The sequence below is a fragment of the Schistocerca gregaria genome, chromosome 6 (assembly GCF_023897955.1).
Source record: "Schistocerca gregaria isolate iqSchGreg1 chromosome 6, iqSchGreg1.2, whole genome shotgun sequence".
In the NCBI taxonomy this organism is placed as follows: Eukaryota; Metazoa; Arthropoda; class Insecta; order Orthoptera; family Acrididae; genus Schistocerca; species Schistocerca gregaria.
Genome location: NC_064925.1, coordinates 108,951,667 through 108,967,532, shown reverse-complemented (window position 1 = coordinate 108,967,532; position 15,866 = coordinate 108,951,667). Strand labels below are relative to the sequence as shown.

The window sequence follows — 15,866 nt, the reverse complement described above, 5'->3', positions numbered from 1 at the left end:
GGAAATGGATAAGATGGATGAAGTGCTAGTAGGAGGAACTGGATGGAGAAGAGGAGATGGGCAAGGAGAGGGAAGAGGAGTAGATGAAGAGAGATTGGAAAGAGGAGGAGATGGACAGAGAGAGAAAGGAGGAGGAGTTGAACAGCGAATAGGAGAGAAGGAGATGGACATTGAGAGATGGACAAAGAGAGGGGATTGATGAGATGGGTAAAAGTGGGAGAAGAAGGAACTGGACAGAGAAGAGAGGGGATGGATGAGATGGATAAGAGTGGAAGTAGGAGGAACTGGATGGAGAAGAGGAGGAGATGGGCTAAGGGAGGGGAGAGGAGTAGATGAATAGAGATTGGAAAGAGATGGGCAGAGAGAGAAGGGATGAGAAGTTGAACAGTGAGTGGAGAGAATTAGATGGACAAGGAGGAGGGGGGGGGGAGCAGGAGATGGGCAAAGAGCTTAACTACTTGGCGAAGTTGGTGTATAAATAAAGCAGCATTGTGCACTAGGGATAAACGGAACGAGACTGCACTGTTTTTAGTGGATTGGAGTTATATTCGGGAGGATGGGAGCTGTAATACCCATTCAGTTACACTAATTGAAATTTTCCGTATTTTTCCTGAATTACTTCAGGCCATTGCCACGATGCCTCTTACTATAAAGCCACAGCCGACTACCTCTCCCTGTAGTATCGAACTGTCTAACGTGGTTCACCGTTCATGCTTCACCCTGTCGGTAGTAAGTTGCCTCTCTGATGTCTTCCAGGGGCAACAAAAATTTGATTTTCAACATTTCATTTAATTACTGATAGAATTTAAAAATTTAAAATTCTTTCATAATCTAAGGCATAGCCTTATGATCATAGTTTAACACAGTAAGACAAGTATTACATTGAGAAACTGGATGTATGTCTTCAAGCAGCGTAACTCGCCTCGTGCAAAAACCAAGACTACATTCACCCACTATTTGAAAAAGAGAAACATTAGTGACTTTCAACAAACAGTACACATAATTTCGAACCTTTTCGAAACTTCTTGTCACTGACACCTCTGCCAGAATGATGAAAGGAAACAGTTTATCTTATGCCACATTTTCGCTGTTCGTGCACTAGAACTGCTGCATCAATCATGACGTCTTATATTTTACTACTTCTTTACTACTATGTCTATTCGCAGCACATTTTGCAGACAGTATTCACATATACGACTGGATGTACCTGCTGAATTATATCGTTGAAAGACATATATTTCAGGACGTGGCCAACGGCAAATAAAGGTCTCAGTGCACCTCTGTGGGACGTCAGTAATGGGGAGTTTTTGGCCAACGACAAATAGTTGTCAAACCTCTTTGGTCAAAACTTTGGGCAGAGTAGAAGGGAAGCATTTAGCAAAGGTCTTTGATAAAAGTTAGAGCGAGAGCGTATCTTTGATCAACGTTCGCCATTGTATACACGTCTCTTCGCTTCCTTTAGTGAATTTTAACTATAAGATGACGAAGCATATTTGATGCTTGGCTACCACCATAGTGATCATCGCAAAATATGAAAAATATGAAATTACTCATAACACAAAGCACGTTGACTACAAAAATCATAATAACCAACTGGAAACTTAAGAAAGACCTGCAGCAATAAGTTGCATTCGAAGTGGCCTTGCAGTCGATGATGTTAAAGTTAAATATGGAAAGAAAGGATATCGAAGGAGACGGATATGTGAAAAACATAGTGTTTCCAAGTGTACATAAGTGAAATAAATGTATTTACCTGTACTCTGAGTAACTTAACTGAACCTTCATAAATTTCTACTGAGGTGATGCATTGGTTCACACGTTTCTGAAATAATACGTAAAATATTACACTGTTTACTACATTGCAAGATGGAATAACTTTTGCGTTTTGCTAAAAATCTAAAACTTGCCAAGAGAAAATCCCCAGCAGAAATAGCATTCATGATTTAATTAGTGTAACAGTCTGCCAGTTACGTATTTGTTCACGGTTTTCACGATGCTTTGCAAGAATTTATCCTTATTATCAAGTACAAATATTTACATAGGTATTTTGTATGATGTTTCGGAAAATCGGACAAAAGCAATCTGTCCGGTTGCGGTAAACCTAAAAACACAACTACAAGGCAAGAGAGGCAGAACAACACACATACAGGGCGACAATTACTGAACTATATGATACAAAGTAAGTTTGTTTCAAAATACGGCGCGCACACACTTTATACAACATTTAAACGTCACTACAGATATACGGATTTAGGTTATGACATGTTCGATATGCCTGCCATCATTGTCGATCTACATGACTACTCTGCAATTCACATTTAAGTGCTGATGATGTGGCGCAGACGAATAGCGAAATTCTGCTTCACCCGCTGAAGTGTCAGAACATCGATGCTGTCAATGACCTTCTGAATGGCTGTTTTCAGCTCAGCAATGGTTTTGGGGTTACTGCTTGTCTTTAATATAGTGCTCCTCCAGGGCATCAAACACTCTCCTGCTTCGATGGGGTCGAGCTCTGTCTCGCATGAACGACATCTTGTCGAAATCAGGGATAATGGGGATGAAATAATTTTCCAAAACCTTCACGTGCCGTTCGGTAGTCACCGTACCATCAAGGAATATCGCACCGATTATTCCGTGATTGGACATTGCACTCTACACTTTCACCCGTTAAGGGTGAAGAGACTTCTCGATCGCGAAATGCTGGATCTCAGTCCCCCAAATCCACAAATTTGGTTTATTGACGAACCTATCCAAATGAAAGTGGGATTCTTCGCTAAACCAAACCGTACATGCTCACACTATTTCCCATCATTCCCCGCAGCCTGCAGTTTGAACATCCTAACGCAAACCGTTTAGAAGTCATGACGATTTTATTTCATATAGTTCAATAATTGTCACTCTGTACAAACACTCCATAAAATACCTATATGAGTACTTACTGTTGATAATGAGAGTAAATTCTCGAAACGCGTCATATTAAGCACGAGAAAATAGGTATCTAGTGCGGCGTTTCATTATTTAAATCCTGAAGAGCCGCAGGCTTTACAGAAACATCGATTAAGATAATGAAGCGAAGAAGCGGCACCTCTTAAATGAGTATTGTGCATGAAAATATGAGGGACCATTTTCGTGACGGCAGACTGTTCTCAAAAAATTTCGGTTTTCTTTATATCCTCGCACTGTAGCTCGCGAAGGACATTCTGGCGTACACTTCTAGCTTTTGTACTCGCCATCCACGGTTTCATCCAAAATAATTTCCACTTCTCTTCTTTTTCAAGAAATGCGGTCGCCTCTAACATGTACTGTTGTACAGCATCCATTACGAACAGTTTTACAATCGTGTCATATCTCCAGTGAAATAGTTTGGCCAAAGACGTTTGGCGAATTTTTTTGGAAAATGTCACAGTCAAAGATCTTTTGCAGTGTAATACGTGCCTCAAGCTTCATGCGTTTGGGACGACAGGCAGTAACACTATGTTGCTGACGTCACACAGACGAGCGCTCAGGTCTGTATTTATCGTTGTCTAAGGTTCAAGCTGTATGACGTCACAGCACTGAGACGCCTGAAAAACCAGCTTTTGCGTAAAACGGAGCACAAATTACCCAGAATATAACGATCCAGTGTGTGGTAATGAGATCACAGCGACTTACAACAACTTTTAGAAATAATCTTAGTTCTTTTCTAAAACTTTCTCGCTTACATTCTTAATGTCGAAATTTGATACACAGAGCTGCCACGACTAGCAGCAAAACTGGATAGAAGGTAGGTATTGATTCGAACTAATCTTTGATTACGAAGACGCATACGTCGTTCCCTGTTGCTTCAACCCTATACCTCATTTCATCAGTCGTAGTTCGTGGTTATTTGTGGCGTGTTAGTCTTCGGCAACCCATGATTAAATGTTGCCCAGGATAACATGAGCAACAGGCCATCTTGCAGTAACTTGTTGAAAAATAATGTCACAGAGCCCTTGAAAATGAGTAAAACGGCCAACCTTATCAAGTCAGAAATTAACGATTTCTGTCCGGCCTAGGTGGCACAGGCTGTCATGTATGTGAAAATTTGCAGTTACACATGACACTGTTGAAATTCAACCGGCCAACTTTTCACAACACGAACACCGCATAAAAATACAAGCATCTGTGCTTTTACATTGCGGCAAACTGGAAGGCGCAATTCATATACACTACTGGCCATTAAAATTGCTACACCAAGAAGAAATGCAGATGATAAACGGGTATTCACGGGACAAATATATTATACTAGAACTGACATCTGATTACATTTTCACGCAATTTGGGTGCATAGATCCTGACAAATCAGTACCCAGAACAACCACCTCTGGCCGTAATAACGGCCTTGATACGCCTGGGCATTGAGTCAAACAGAGCTTGGATGGCGTGTACAGGTACAGCTACCCATGCAGCTTCAACACGATACTACAGTTCATCAAGAGTAGTGACTGGCGCATTGTGACGAGCCAGTTGCTCGGCCACCATTGACCAGACGTTTTCAGTTGGTGAGAGATCTGGAGAATATGCTGGCCAGGGCAGCAGTCGAACATTTTCTGTATCCAGAAAGGCCCGTACAGGACCTGCAACATGCGGCCGTGCATTATCCTGCTGAAATGTAGGGTTTCGCAGGGATCGAATGAACGGTAGAGCCACGGGTAGTAACACATCTGAAACGTAACGTCCACTGTTCAAAGTGCTGTCAATGCGAACAAGAGGAGACCGGGACGAGTAACCAATGGCACCCCATGCCATCACGTCGGGTGATACGCCAGAATGGCGATGACGAATACACGCTTCCAATGTGCGTTCACCGCGATGTCGCCAAATACGGATGCGACTATCATGATGCTGTGAACAAAACCTGGATTCATTCGAAAAAATGACGTTTTGCCATTCGTGCACCCAGGTTCGTCGTTGAGTACACCATCGCAGCGCTCCTGTCTGTGATGCAGCGTCAGGGGTAACCGCAACCATGGTCTCCGCACTGATTGTGCATGCTGCTGCATGTGGATAAGATGCCTGTCATCTTGAGGCCCTTGGGATCCAGCACGGCGTTCCTTAATACCTTCCTGAACCCACCGATTCCATATTCTGCTATCTGTCATTGGATCTCGACCTATGCGAGCAGCAATGTCGCGATACGATGAACCGCAATCGCGATAGACTACAATCCGACCTTTATCAAAGTCGGAAACGTGGTGGTACGCATTTCTCCACCTTACACGTGGCATCACAGCAACGTTTCACCAGGGAACGTCGCACAACTGCTGTTTGTGTATGAGAAACCGTTTGGAAACTTTCCTCATGTCAGCAGGGTTGTAGGGTTTCGCCACCGGCGCCAACCTTGTGTGAATTCTCTGAAAAGCTAATCATTTGCATATAACACAGCAACTTCTTCCTGTCAGTTAAATTTCGCGTCTGTAGCACGTCATCTTCGTGGTGTAGCAATTTTAATGGCCAGTAGTGTATATTTTTGGATGTACCAACTGACGGAACCAGACATCAAAGGTGCTAAAGAAAATTGTGCGTAAGAAATACCATTTAGCAACAGCCACAGTTTTATTATACACAGACATTGCAGTATATAGTCATACCAGTAAATACTTGATTTTTTGAAGAACTGAAGTCCCTTGCATTAGACTTTTTTAAACGCCTGATGACTTTACAAATGAGACAACCTGTTAAACATTTGTTGCTAAGCTTGTAAGGGAGAAAAAGTTTAGAGAAGGCTTGAAATTATGTTTAAAGGGTGTTGGAAGTTCCTGAGTGCTCTTATTTTCAAATGGAGGGGGATGTACATCTACATCTACATCTACATGACTACTCTGCAATTCACATTTAAGTGCTTGGCAGAGGGTTCATCGAACCACAATCATACTATCTCTCTACTATTCCACTCAAGAACAGCGAGCGGGAAAAACGAACACCTAAACCTTTCTGTTCGAGCTCTGATTTCTCTTATTTTATTTTGATGATCATTCCTACCTATGTAGGTTGGGCTCAACAAAATATTTTCGCATTCGGAAGAGAAAGTTGGTGACTGAAATTTCGTAAAAAGGTCTCGCCGCGACGAAAAACGTCTATGCTGTAATGACTTCCATCCCAACTCGTGTATCATATCTGCCACACTCTCTCCCCTATAACGTGATAATACAAAACGAGCTGCCCTTTTTTGCACCCCCTCGATGTCCTCCGTCAATCCCACCTGGTAAGGATCCCACACCACGCAGCAATATTCTAACAGAGTACGAACGAGTGTAGTGTAAGCTGTCTCTTTAGTGGACTTGTTGCATCTTCTAAGTGTCCTGCCAATGAAACGTAACCTTTGGCTCGCCTTCCCGACAATATTATCTATGTGGTCCTTCCAACTGAAGTTGTTCGTAATTTTAACACCCAGGTACTTAGTTGAATTGACAGCCTTGAGAATTGTACTATTTATCGAGTAATCGAATTCCAACGGATTTCTTTTGGAACTCATGTGGATCATCTCACACTTTTCGTTATTTAGCGTCAACTGCCACCTGACACACCATACAGCAATCTTTTCTAAATCGCTTTGCAGCTGATACTGGTCTTCGGATGACCTTACTAGACGGTAAATTACAGCATCATCTGCGAACAGTCTAAGAGAACTGCTCAGATTGTCACCCAGGTCATTTATATAGATCAGGAACAGTAGAGGTCCCAGGACACTTCCCTGGGGAACACCTGATATCACTTCAGTTTTACTCGATGATTTGCCGTCTATTACTACGAACTGCGACCTTCCTGACAGGAAATCACGAATCCACTTGCACAACTGAGACGATACCCCATAGCTCCGCAGCTTGATTAGAAGTCGCTTATGAGGAACAGTGTCAAAAGCTTTCCGGAAATCTAGAAATACGGAATCAACTTGAGATCCCCTGTCAATAGCGGCCATTACTTCGTGCGAATAAAGAGCTAGCTGCGTTGCACAAGAGCTATGTTTTCTGAAGCCATGCTGATTACGTGTCAATAGATCGTTCCCTTCTAGGTGATTCATAATGTTTGAATACAGTATATGCTCCAAAACCCTACTGCAAACCGACGTCAATGATATAGGTCTGTAGTTAAATGGATTACTCCTACTACCCTTCTTGAACACTGGTGCGACCCGCGCAATTTTCCAATCTGTAGGTACAGATCTATCGGTGAGCGAGCGGTTGTATATGAGTGCTAAGTAGGGACCTATAGTATCAGCGTAATCTGAAAGGAACCTAATCGGTATACAATCTGGCCCTGAAGACTTGCCCGTATCAAGCGATTTGAGTTGCTTCGCAACCCCTAAGTATCTACTTCTAAGAAACTCATGCTAGCAGATGTTCGTGTTTCAAATTCTGGAATATTCCATTCGTCTTCCCTGGTGAAGGAATTTCGGAAAACTGCGTTCAATAACTCCGCTTTAGCGGCACAGTCGTCGATAACAGTACCATCGGCACTGCGCAGCGAAGGTATTGACTACGTCATGCCGCTTGTGTACTTTACATACGACCAGAATTTCTTCGGATTTTCTACCAAATTTCGAGACAATGTTTCGTTGTGGAACCTATTAAAGGCATCTCGCATCGAAGTAAGTGCCAAATTTCGCGCGTCTGTAAATTTTAGCCCATCGTCGGGATTTCGCGTTCTTCTGAACTTCGCATGCTTTTTCCGTTGCCTCTGCAACAGCGTTCGGACCTTTTTTGTGTACCACGGGGGATCCGTTCCATCTCTTACCAATTTATGAGGTATGAATATCTCAATTGCTGTTGCTACTATATCTTTGAATTTGAGCCACATCTCGTCTACATTCGCATAGTCAGTTCGGAAGGAATGGAAATTGTCTTTTAGGAAGGCTTCTAGTGGCACTTTATCCGCTTTTTTAAATAAAATTATTTTGCGTTTGTTTCTGATGGATTCATGTAGCGGAGAAAACGCTAATCATTAGCGTATCCAAACAGTTGGTGCAGTTTACGACAAACTGACGTTTGTTGTATAGTGCCTTCATGGTATTGGAGTTCTAATAACCAGCAGTGCGCCTTATTACAAAATAGGAATATGTTACCTGGGAACCTTCAATGAGAGCATTGTCGATAAATGGGCAGCATCTTAACCTGGAGATTTTTATCCCATAACGTTGTTAACAACACTCTGAGATGTAGTGATTATCTTCAGTTTCGGTAACTCACCTATGAGGGCGCTGTGGCCGGGAAAAGTGAAGGATCGTTGCTGCCGGGTGCAGAGCGTGACTCGAAACCCGGCGCGGCACAGGAGTTCATTCATCTCGCGCTCCGGGTCTTCGCTGTGATGGTACGGCGAAATGAAGCGTCTTGCGTCCTGTTACACCATCTAAGTTATTCTGTTGTACATACGTAAACAAATAACACTATATTATATGCAGACATTCGTTACTTAGTTATGGGACGGTGGGAGAGCGTACAGGTGACATGATAAAGTGAAGAAAACGTTGGCAGTCCAAATAACTTCTCACTGACTTCAGAATTCACATTTGTGATTTAATGGGTGAAGTTACGAGTGAGTGGATACATGGCGAAATCCCACAGCCGGGGACAGTGAAGTGCATGGACGTGTCGAAGAAGGAGGAGCGGTGGTTCCACCGCAGAGAAAATACCGAACTTCGCATTCGTATCGTTCTGCTAGAATTCTGCAGCTGCAGGAATGCCCAGAACGATGCATAACTTTCTGGGCTCTACATCTTGCTTGATGTAGAGATACTGTTGAAAGTATGATTAATTACCGGCAGCTGATTTTTTCTTTTCAGAGACGACTAGCAGTGACCCAGTAACATCACGCCAGGCGTCCGTCCGATGTGATTGGCTGGCCGCATTCATGTGAATAGTATCTAACGTGTACTCGGCCATAAATGCAGTCCAAATTGAAACATGACTTGGAAAATGACAGTTTGTGCCCAGTCTGCACTGACAGGACCACTGAAGTAAGTGGCGTTAATGGTACCTTGTATGAAGGAACGTACGGAGTATTTCAAAAGTCTCTACAACAAACTTCTGTGAATAGTAGATCACGTCACGATGTTCTTCCAAGTTTCTCGGCTACATTAATCTTCCTTTTATGTTGCATATGCCCTGAAAGGCATCAGGTCGGAGGCACTCTGCGGCTTTCGTATGCAGTGTGTGTTGCCTATAAGCCAGTCCTCTCCATCACCTGAAAGGCTGTGGTCCGAATTTCTGAAATATCTTTCTTTTCTTACACGAATTCATCCTAAAAGCTATTTTTGTTTGAAAATCTGTAACAGTTTTCTGGGGTAGCTAATATGCAGACACGTGGTTAGTAGACCTTGCAAGTTGGTGAAATCTCGACGTCCCAGGGCCGACGAATTCAATAAAACGACTCCTGGCGTCGCCGCGAAGTGTCAGTCAGCAGCTTGTCTGTAAGAGAAGTTGGTCCCCATTACGTAAGATATCATCTCTACACGTTCGTCGCAACGAGTTTGAAACATCCGATGTCGATGTCACACTTGTTTTCAATTCTTGAGGTGAATTATAGAATACACTGAGGCGACAAAAGTCATGGGATAGTGATGTACACAAAGACAGATGGCGATAGTGTAACGTAGAGAAAGTATGAAAAGGCAGTGCATTGGCGCTGTAGTGTTTCTTCTGGCTGGACTTGGGTTTAAAAAAAATGTAAACTAAATATTACGATAAATTTTATAAATAATCGAGAAGTACGCCAAAGAAGAAGAGATAGAACTACAATGGACTCGTTATTGCACGGACTCTTGCGCTTCTATGCGTGAACTATCTTTCCTTCGTCTTTCACTTATCTTATCTGCTTGGATTCGGACCTAAGAGGACGTTCTTGTGTAAAGCTCATCTTGCTGTACCAGCTAATAATGTAAGTTGTACTTAAAACCCGAAAAATATACTGGTTATTTTGTCCATCAGTTGGTAGTCTGATACCTGGATTGTCTTAAGTAGATATGGGCCATGGCAAAGAATTTTCATTGTTAGGCGCCATATTAGCAAAATATTTAACATTTTTCTTTTAGCTCATCTACGAGACGTGCCGTCTGTTAGGACAATTAACTTTATTTCAGATCCAAAGAGACGGGAGGCAGCTACTAATAATTTAACAATTTTACTTACAGATTTTCTTTATATAACGAGTAACATCCCAGGCAGAAAAGGTCTGGTCACAGGATTCCAGTTCCATTATAGGATTTCATTTGTAAATGCTACTCTTGTTATTTTATATTGGGGAATTGAGACGAAACCACGAGGTTAAGTTACGTGTTGTAGTAGTGTACATCGAACAGACTTGGCAAATATTATCTGGTGCAATAAGCACACGACGTCTCACCTGCCTGGAATAATATCTGTGGTGTTGGTTAAATAAGAAACGGACAATTAATTATCGACTATTGCGTAACAACCCTGAGAACTGAGCTGGTTTTCTGAGTGCTTATACACGTCGGGCAAAATTAAACAAAATATTACACTGTTAATAATATTCGTACATTAGTTACTTGTCTTTTGTGCTGAGCCATTGCATTAATGTGTGTTTCTTTTTTATATAAGTCACGGCTCATATTCATTCTATTACATTACATTGATAGCAAAGAAAAAGAGTCACAAATAATTTTTGTTTTATTACATTACAGCGCGGAGCTGTCATTTGTCTTCAAGTGATTCGTGTGGAAAGGTTTCCTACGTGATTATGGCCGCACGACGGAAATTAACAACAGACCTTGAACGCGAAATGGTAGTTGGAGATACAGGCGTGGGACGTTATATCTCGGAAATCATTAAGAAAATACAATATTGCGAGACCCACAGTGTCACAGAATGTGCCGAGAATACTAAACTTTAGGTATTACCTCTTACCACGGACTATGCATTGTCCCATGGCCTCCACGTAACGACCGAGGACATGGGCGTTTGCGTAGAGTTGTCAGTGAATAACAGACAAACAACACATTGTGAAATACCCCTCCGAAATGTGAGACATACGACGGACATATGGACTCGTGACCATATCAGTTGGACTCTAGACGACTGACCAACCGTAGGCTGGTCAGATGAGTCCCGATTTCCGTTGGTATGAGCTGATGGTAGGGTAGACCCCAAGAAGCCATGGACCCAAGTTGCCAAAGAGGCCTTGTGGAAACTGGTGATAGCTTCAGAAGTGGAGGCTGTGTTTACACGAAACGGACTGGGTCCTCTGATCGAACAGAAGGGCTAATCGGAAGGAAAGGTTATGTTCGACTAGTTTTTCCCGAAGGAAGATGTAATTTTTATGGATGACAATGCGCCATGTCACCAGGCCTCAGCTGTTCGCGACTGCTTCGAAGAACACTCAGGACAACTCGAAAATGTTCAAATGTGTGAAATCTTACAGAACTTAACTGCTAAGATAATGAGTCCATAAGCTTACACACTACTAAACCTAAATTATCCTATGGACAAACACGCACACCCATGCCCGAGGGAGGACTCGAACCCCCGCAGGGACCAGCCGCACAGTCCATGACCGCAGCGCCCCAGACCGCTCGGCTAAACCCGCGCGGCGGGACAACTCGATCGAATGATCTGGCCACCCAGATCGTCCACTATAAATCCCATTGAACATTTATGGGACATAATCGAGAGGCCAATTATTGCACAAAATCCTGCACCTGCAACACTTTCGCAATTATGGGCAGCTATGGAGGCAACATGGCTCCAAATTTCTGCTGGGAAATTCCAATGGCTTGTTGATTTCATGACACGTCGAGTTTCTGGACAACGCAGGGGAAAAGGTCGTCGGACACGATTTTAGACCACGATTTCTGTCGCCCCATTGTAAACGTTCTTTTTTCTCTGCATTTTATAACTAGGAAAGTGGTGGAGGGGGCTACGACAGTGATCCAGTTTCCACGGGCCACCATTTGGAATATCATTTATGGGCAATGGGCATACAAGTTGTGGTAACTCCTACTTTGATGTACACCAAAGCTCCATTGTGTGATAGCTATGTGGCATTGTCATTCTGCATTTACAGCAGTACTCAGAAGCGTCTGATTAGTCGTAAAACTTTATTTGCGTGGTGACTGATAACACAGAAATGTGTAAGTCTTGCTGCGAAAGCTTTGACTGCAAAATGTTGTTTCTCATTTCTAATTGCTCTGTATAGTAGCTTCAAATAATGCTTCACAGAAAACATGCGAACTGGATTACGGAGTGTTTTAATCGGCATCTTTTGGATCTTGTGTACCTACCTGCATGTATTCTTTCCACTGGGGTTTGTGCGCCAGTCCTTCGTACACGCTGAAGATGGGGCAGTGGGCCAGCAGTGACAGGACCACTTCACCGCCTGGTTTCAGCAGTCGGTGTAGATTTTCAGCTGCTTGCCTGCCAATTCGTGTACACAGTAGTCTTAGAATTCAGAATTTATCTACAATTCTTTACATTCGTATTTGACTACTAACTAAAGAATTTTTGTAGTGGAAATTTGACATTTCATTAATGACAGGAAAAGAGCAAGTATGCATATTCCTGAGGGAGGGCGTGTAGGTAGTTCACTCAAAGTTTGTTTTTTGTTGATACATAGGAAAACTAATTTACGTACATCTGGGTAGTTACAAAAATACTAAACACACAGGCGTCTCTACTTGAGTATCAATAAGTACTACAAATAATTCAGTTGTAGCACTCGTGATTCTGTTTTAATCCAGTTGTAGGTACTAAATGAAGAAATTTTGACATATCATTCTCGTTTCTTCACAAACGCTATTGCTTGTCTGAAAACGTCTTGGTATGTTTATCGTTAAGTCGTGTTTGCAGAATACTTTCATTATTCCACTATTTCCATTATACAGACGATGGTGTGTGGTTGTTTGTTATGCTCTCCACCATTTTTTCTTCTTGAAAAATTTAACTTAGCGTTCCCTATTTAAAATTATCTTTAAAATGTGGATTCTCATAACTTGTAGATACTGCTACGAGCTGCGGTTTATGCAGTGTACCATAGTCGTTAGTGTCACTAGCCTGTACACAAGACATAAAAGGGCAGTGGATTGGCGGAGCTGTCATTTGTACTCGTGTGATTCATGTGAAAAGGTTTATCACGTGATTACGGTCGCCCAATGGCAATCAACAGACTTTGAACGCGGAATGGTAATTTGAGCTACACGCTTGTGACATTCTGTATCAGAAATCATTACTGAATTCAATATTACGAGATGCACAGTGTCACGAGTGTTCCGAGAATATCAGATTTCAAGTATTCCTTCTCACCACGAACAACACAATGGTCGAGAGCCTTCACTTAACGCCTGAGAGCAGCTGCATTTCGTGCCCGGGGGGTAGCCGTGCGGTCTCAAGCGTCTTGCCCCGGTTCGTACTGCTTTCCCTGTCAGATGTTCGAGTCCTCCTTCGGGCATGGGTGTGTGTGTTGTCATTAGTGTAAGTTAGTTTAAGTTAGATTAAGTAGTGTGTAAGCCTCGGGACTGATGACCTTAGCAGTTTGGTCCCAAAAAACTTACATTTCCAAATTTCCAGCTGTGTTTGTGTAAAGTCGTCAGTGGTAACAGACAAGCAACACTGCGTGGAATAACCGCTGAAATGAACATTGAACGTACGAGGAAGTATCCGTTATGACAGTGAGGTGAAATTTGGGGTTAATGTGCTAGGACAGCTGACGAGGGACGGGAGCGCCTTTGTAAGAGCACGACATCGCCTGCACTCTCTCCTGGGCTCGTGACCTTATCGGTTGGACCATAGATGACTGGAAAACTGTGTTCTGATCAGATGGATCCCGATTCCAGTCAATAAGAGCGAGTGTTAGGGTTCGGGAGTGACGCAGACCCCACGAATCCATGGGTTTAAGTTGTCAACAATGCACTGTGCAAGCTGATCGTGTCTCCATAATGGTGCGGGCTGTGTTTACATGGAATGGACTGGATTCTCTGGTCCAACTGAACCTACCATTGACTGGAGATGGTCATCTTTGGCTACTTGGCGACTATTCTGAGCTAAAAGACGATGGAATTGTTATGGATGACATTGCGCCATGTCAGTTTAGTGATAGAATGGCAACTGCACACCATACGCAGACGAATTTCCTCACGCAATGCTTTATAAGATGCTGGCAGATAAGTTCTGGATGTACAATACTGTTGATTAGAGGAATTGGGATCCAATAGCGCACATAGTGACACTGGCATACAATACGGCGAAGCAAGACACTAAAGGCTTTACACCGTTATTTCTACATGCTTGCGAGGCCGAAGCTTCAATGGATACATTGATCACGTGTGAGATCGACACTACTCACATTGTCTACATGAAATATATCACAGAAGGAACAAGGCACCTTGTTCGTGTACCGACCCTGGGCGCCCAGGAGAACGAGCGCGAGCGCTATAACGTCAAGCACGGGCCAAGTGAGATACAGCTCGAGAGATTTGGTTTTACGCCTCTGTGGGAAGTAGGACTAACGGAAATGTTACCAAAGCGCTACTCTGGGCTGTATCGTATCCTTCGTCGCCTGTCGGACGTCGCATATTTAGTCGAGGATTATGATCCTTCATAAAAGACAATAGTACGGATACGTCGTCCATGTTCTTCGAACGAAGCCCTATTACAGTCCAGAGGCCTAGATTGACGATGTAAGGTTCGAGAAAACTGAAGACCCAATGGACGGTGGGAAGCTTCGACAGGAGAGGCTACCTCCGCGCTCATCATAGTGAAGACTGTGTAACAACATGACGAGCACTCGAGAACTCGTGAATGCGTCACACATAGGACCATGACAAGACGTAGGTTAGGAGCACTATAGTTGGCTCCTGTGGGAGCATTTGAAACAGAAGGTCGCTGTTTCTCCGGGAGAGGGAGCAATGCGGCGAGATGTGGTGTATGCCGTGTGGCATAACGGTCAGCCTCACTGGCTGGCGTGGTGAGGGTCGCCACTTCCAACCAGACCACGAGAAATTATTAGTTATCTGGTTTGTATCGTTTGTGGAACGCAACGCAAAATTAGTTACTAGTAGTTTCTATAAACATACATATTTTACAGGGATGCTTCGTGAACTCAAATGGCAATCGATATAGGGAACACGAAGTTCTTTTTGGGAGATACTGCTGAGAAAATATAGGAATGGGCATTTGCAACTGACTGCAGTGAGCAGGATAGGGTGGCCGAGCGGTTCTAGGCGCTACAGACTGGAACCGCGCGACCGCTACGGTCGCAGGTTCGAATCCTGCCTCGGAAATGGATGTGTGTGATGTCTTTAGGTTAGTTAGCTTTAAGTAGTTTTAAGTTCTAGGGGACTGATGACCTTAAAAGAAAATGCTACAAATGGCTCTGAGCACTATGGGACTTAACAACATCTGAGGTCATCAGTCCCCTAGAACTTAGAACTACTTAAACCTAACTAACCTAAGGACATCACACACATCCATGCTCGAGGCAGGATTCGAACCTGCGACCGTAGCGGCCGCGCGGTTCCAGACTGTAGCGCCTAGAACCTCTCGGCCACTCCGGCCGGCGATGACCTTGGAAGTTAAGTCCCATAGTACTCAGAGCCATTTTATTTTGACTGCAGTGCGATTATACTGCCACCTACGTACACTTTGCGGAGGACCGTAAGGATAATGCAGAGACTTTACGTCTCGTACGGAGGTGTACAGATAATCGTTTTTCCTTCGCTCCCTTTGAGGTTCTTGGAGTGATTACTAACCTTCAACAGATAAGTAGCAGTTCCAAAAACCCTGAAAACGCACATGAATCTCATGTGTAGTTATCCTACGTTGTCGGCATTGGGCTTTACTTACATAGTAGATAAAGAACAGGGATGAAAACAACACAATAAACAAAAAACAATAGATAAA

General features: G+C 43.2%; 1 protein-coding gene across 1 annotated transcript in view; it reads right to left on the bottom strand.

The window, feature by feature from the left end:
- Positions 1 to 15,866, bottom strand: part of LOC126278613 (juvenile hormone acid O-methyltransferase-like) — a 45,528-nt gene that overhangs the window by 7,945 nt on the left and 21,717 nt on the right. The window contains exons 4-5 of the mRNA XM_049978855.1: positions 12,254 to 12,386; positions 8,205 to 8,352 (exon numbers count right to left, since the gene is read on the bottom strand). Of these exons, the coding sequence (XP_049834812.1) occupies positions 8,205 to 8,352; positions 12,254 to 12,386 (281 nt within the window). The remainder of the gene's footprint in view (positions 1 to 8,204; positions 8,353 to 12,253; positions 12,387 to 15,866) is intronic.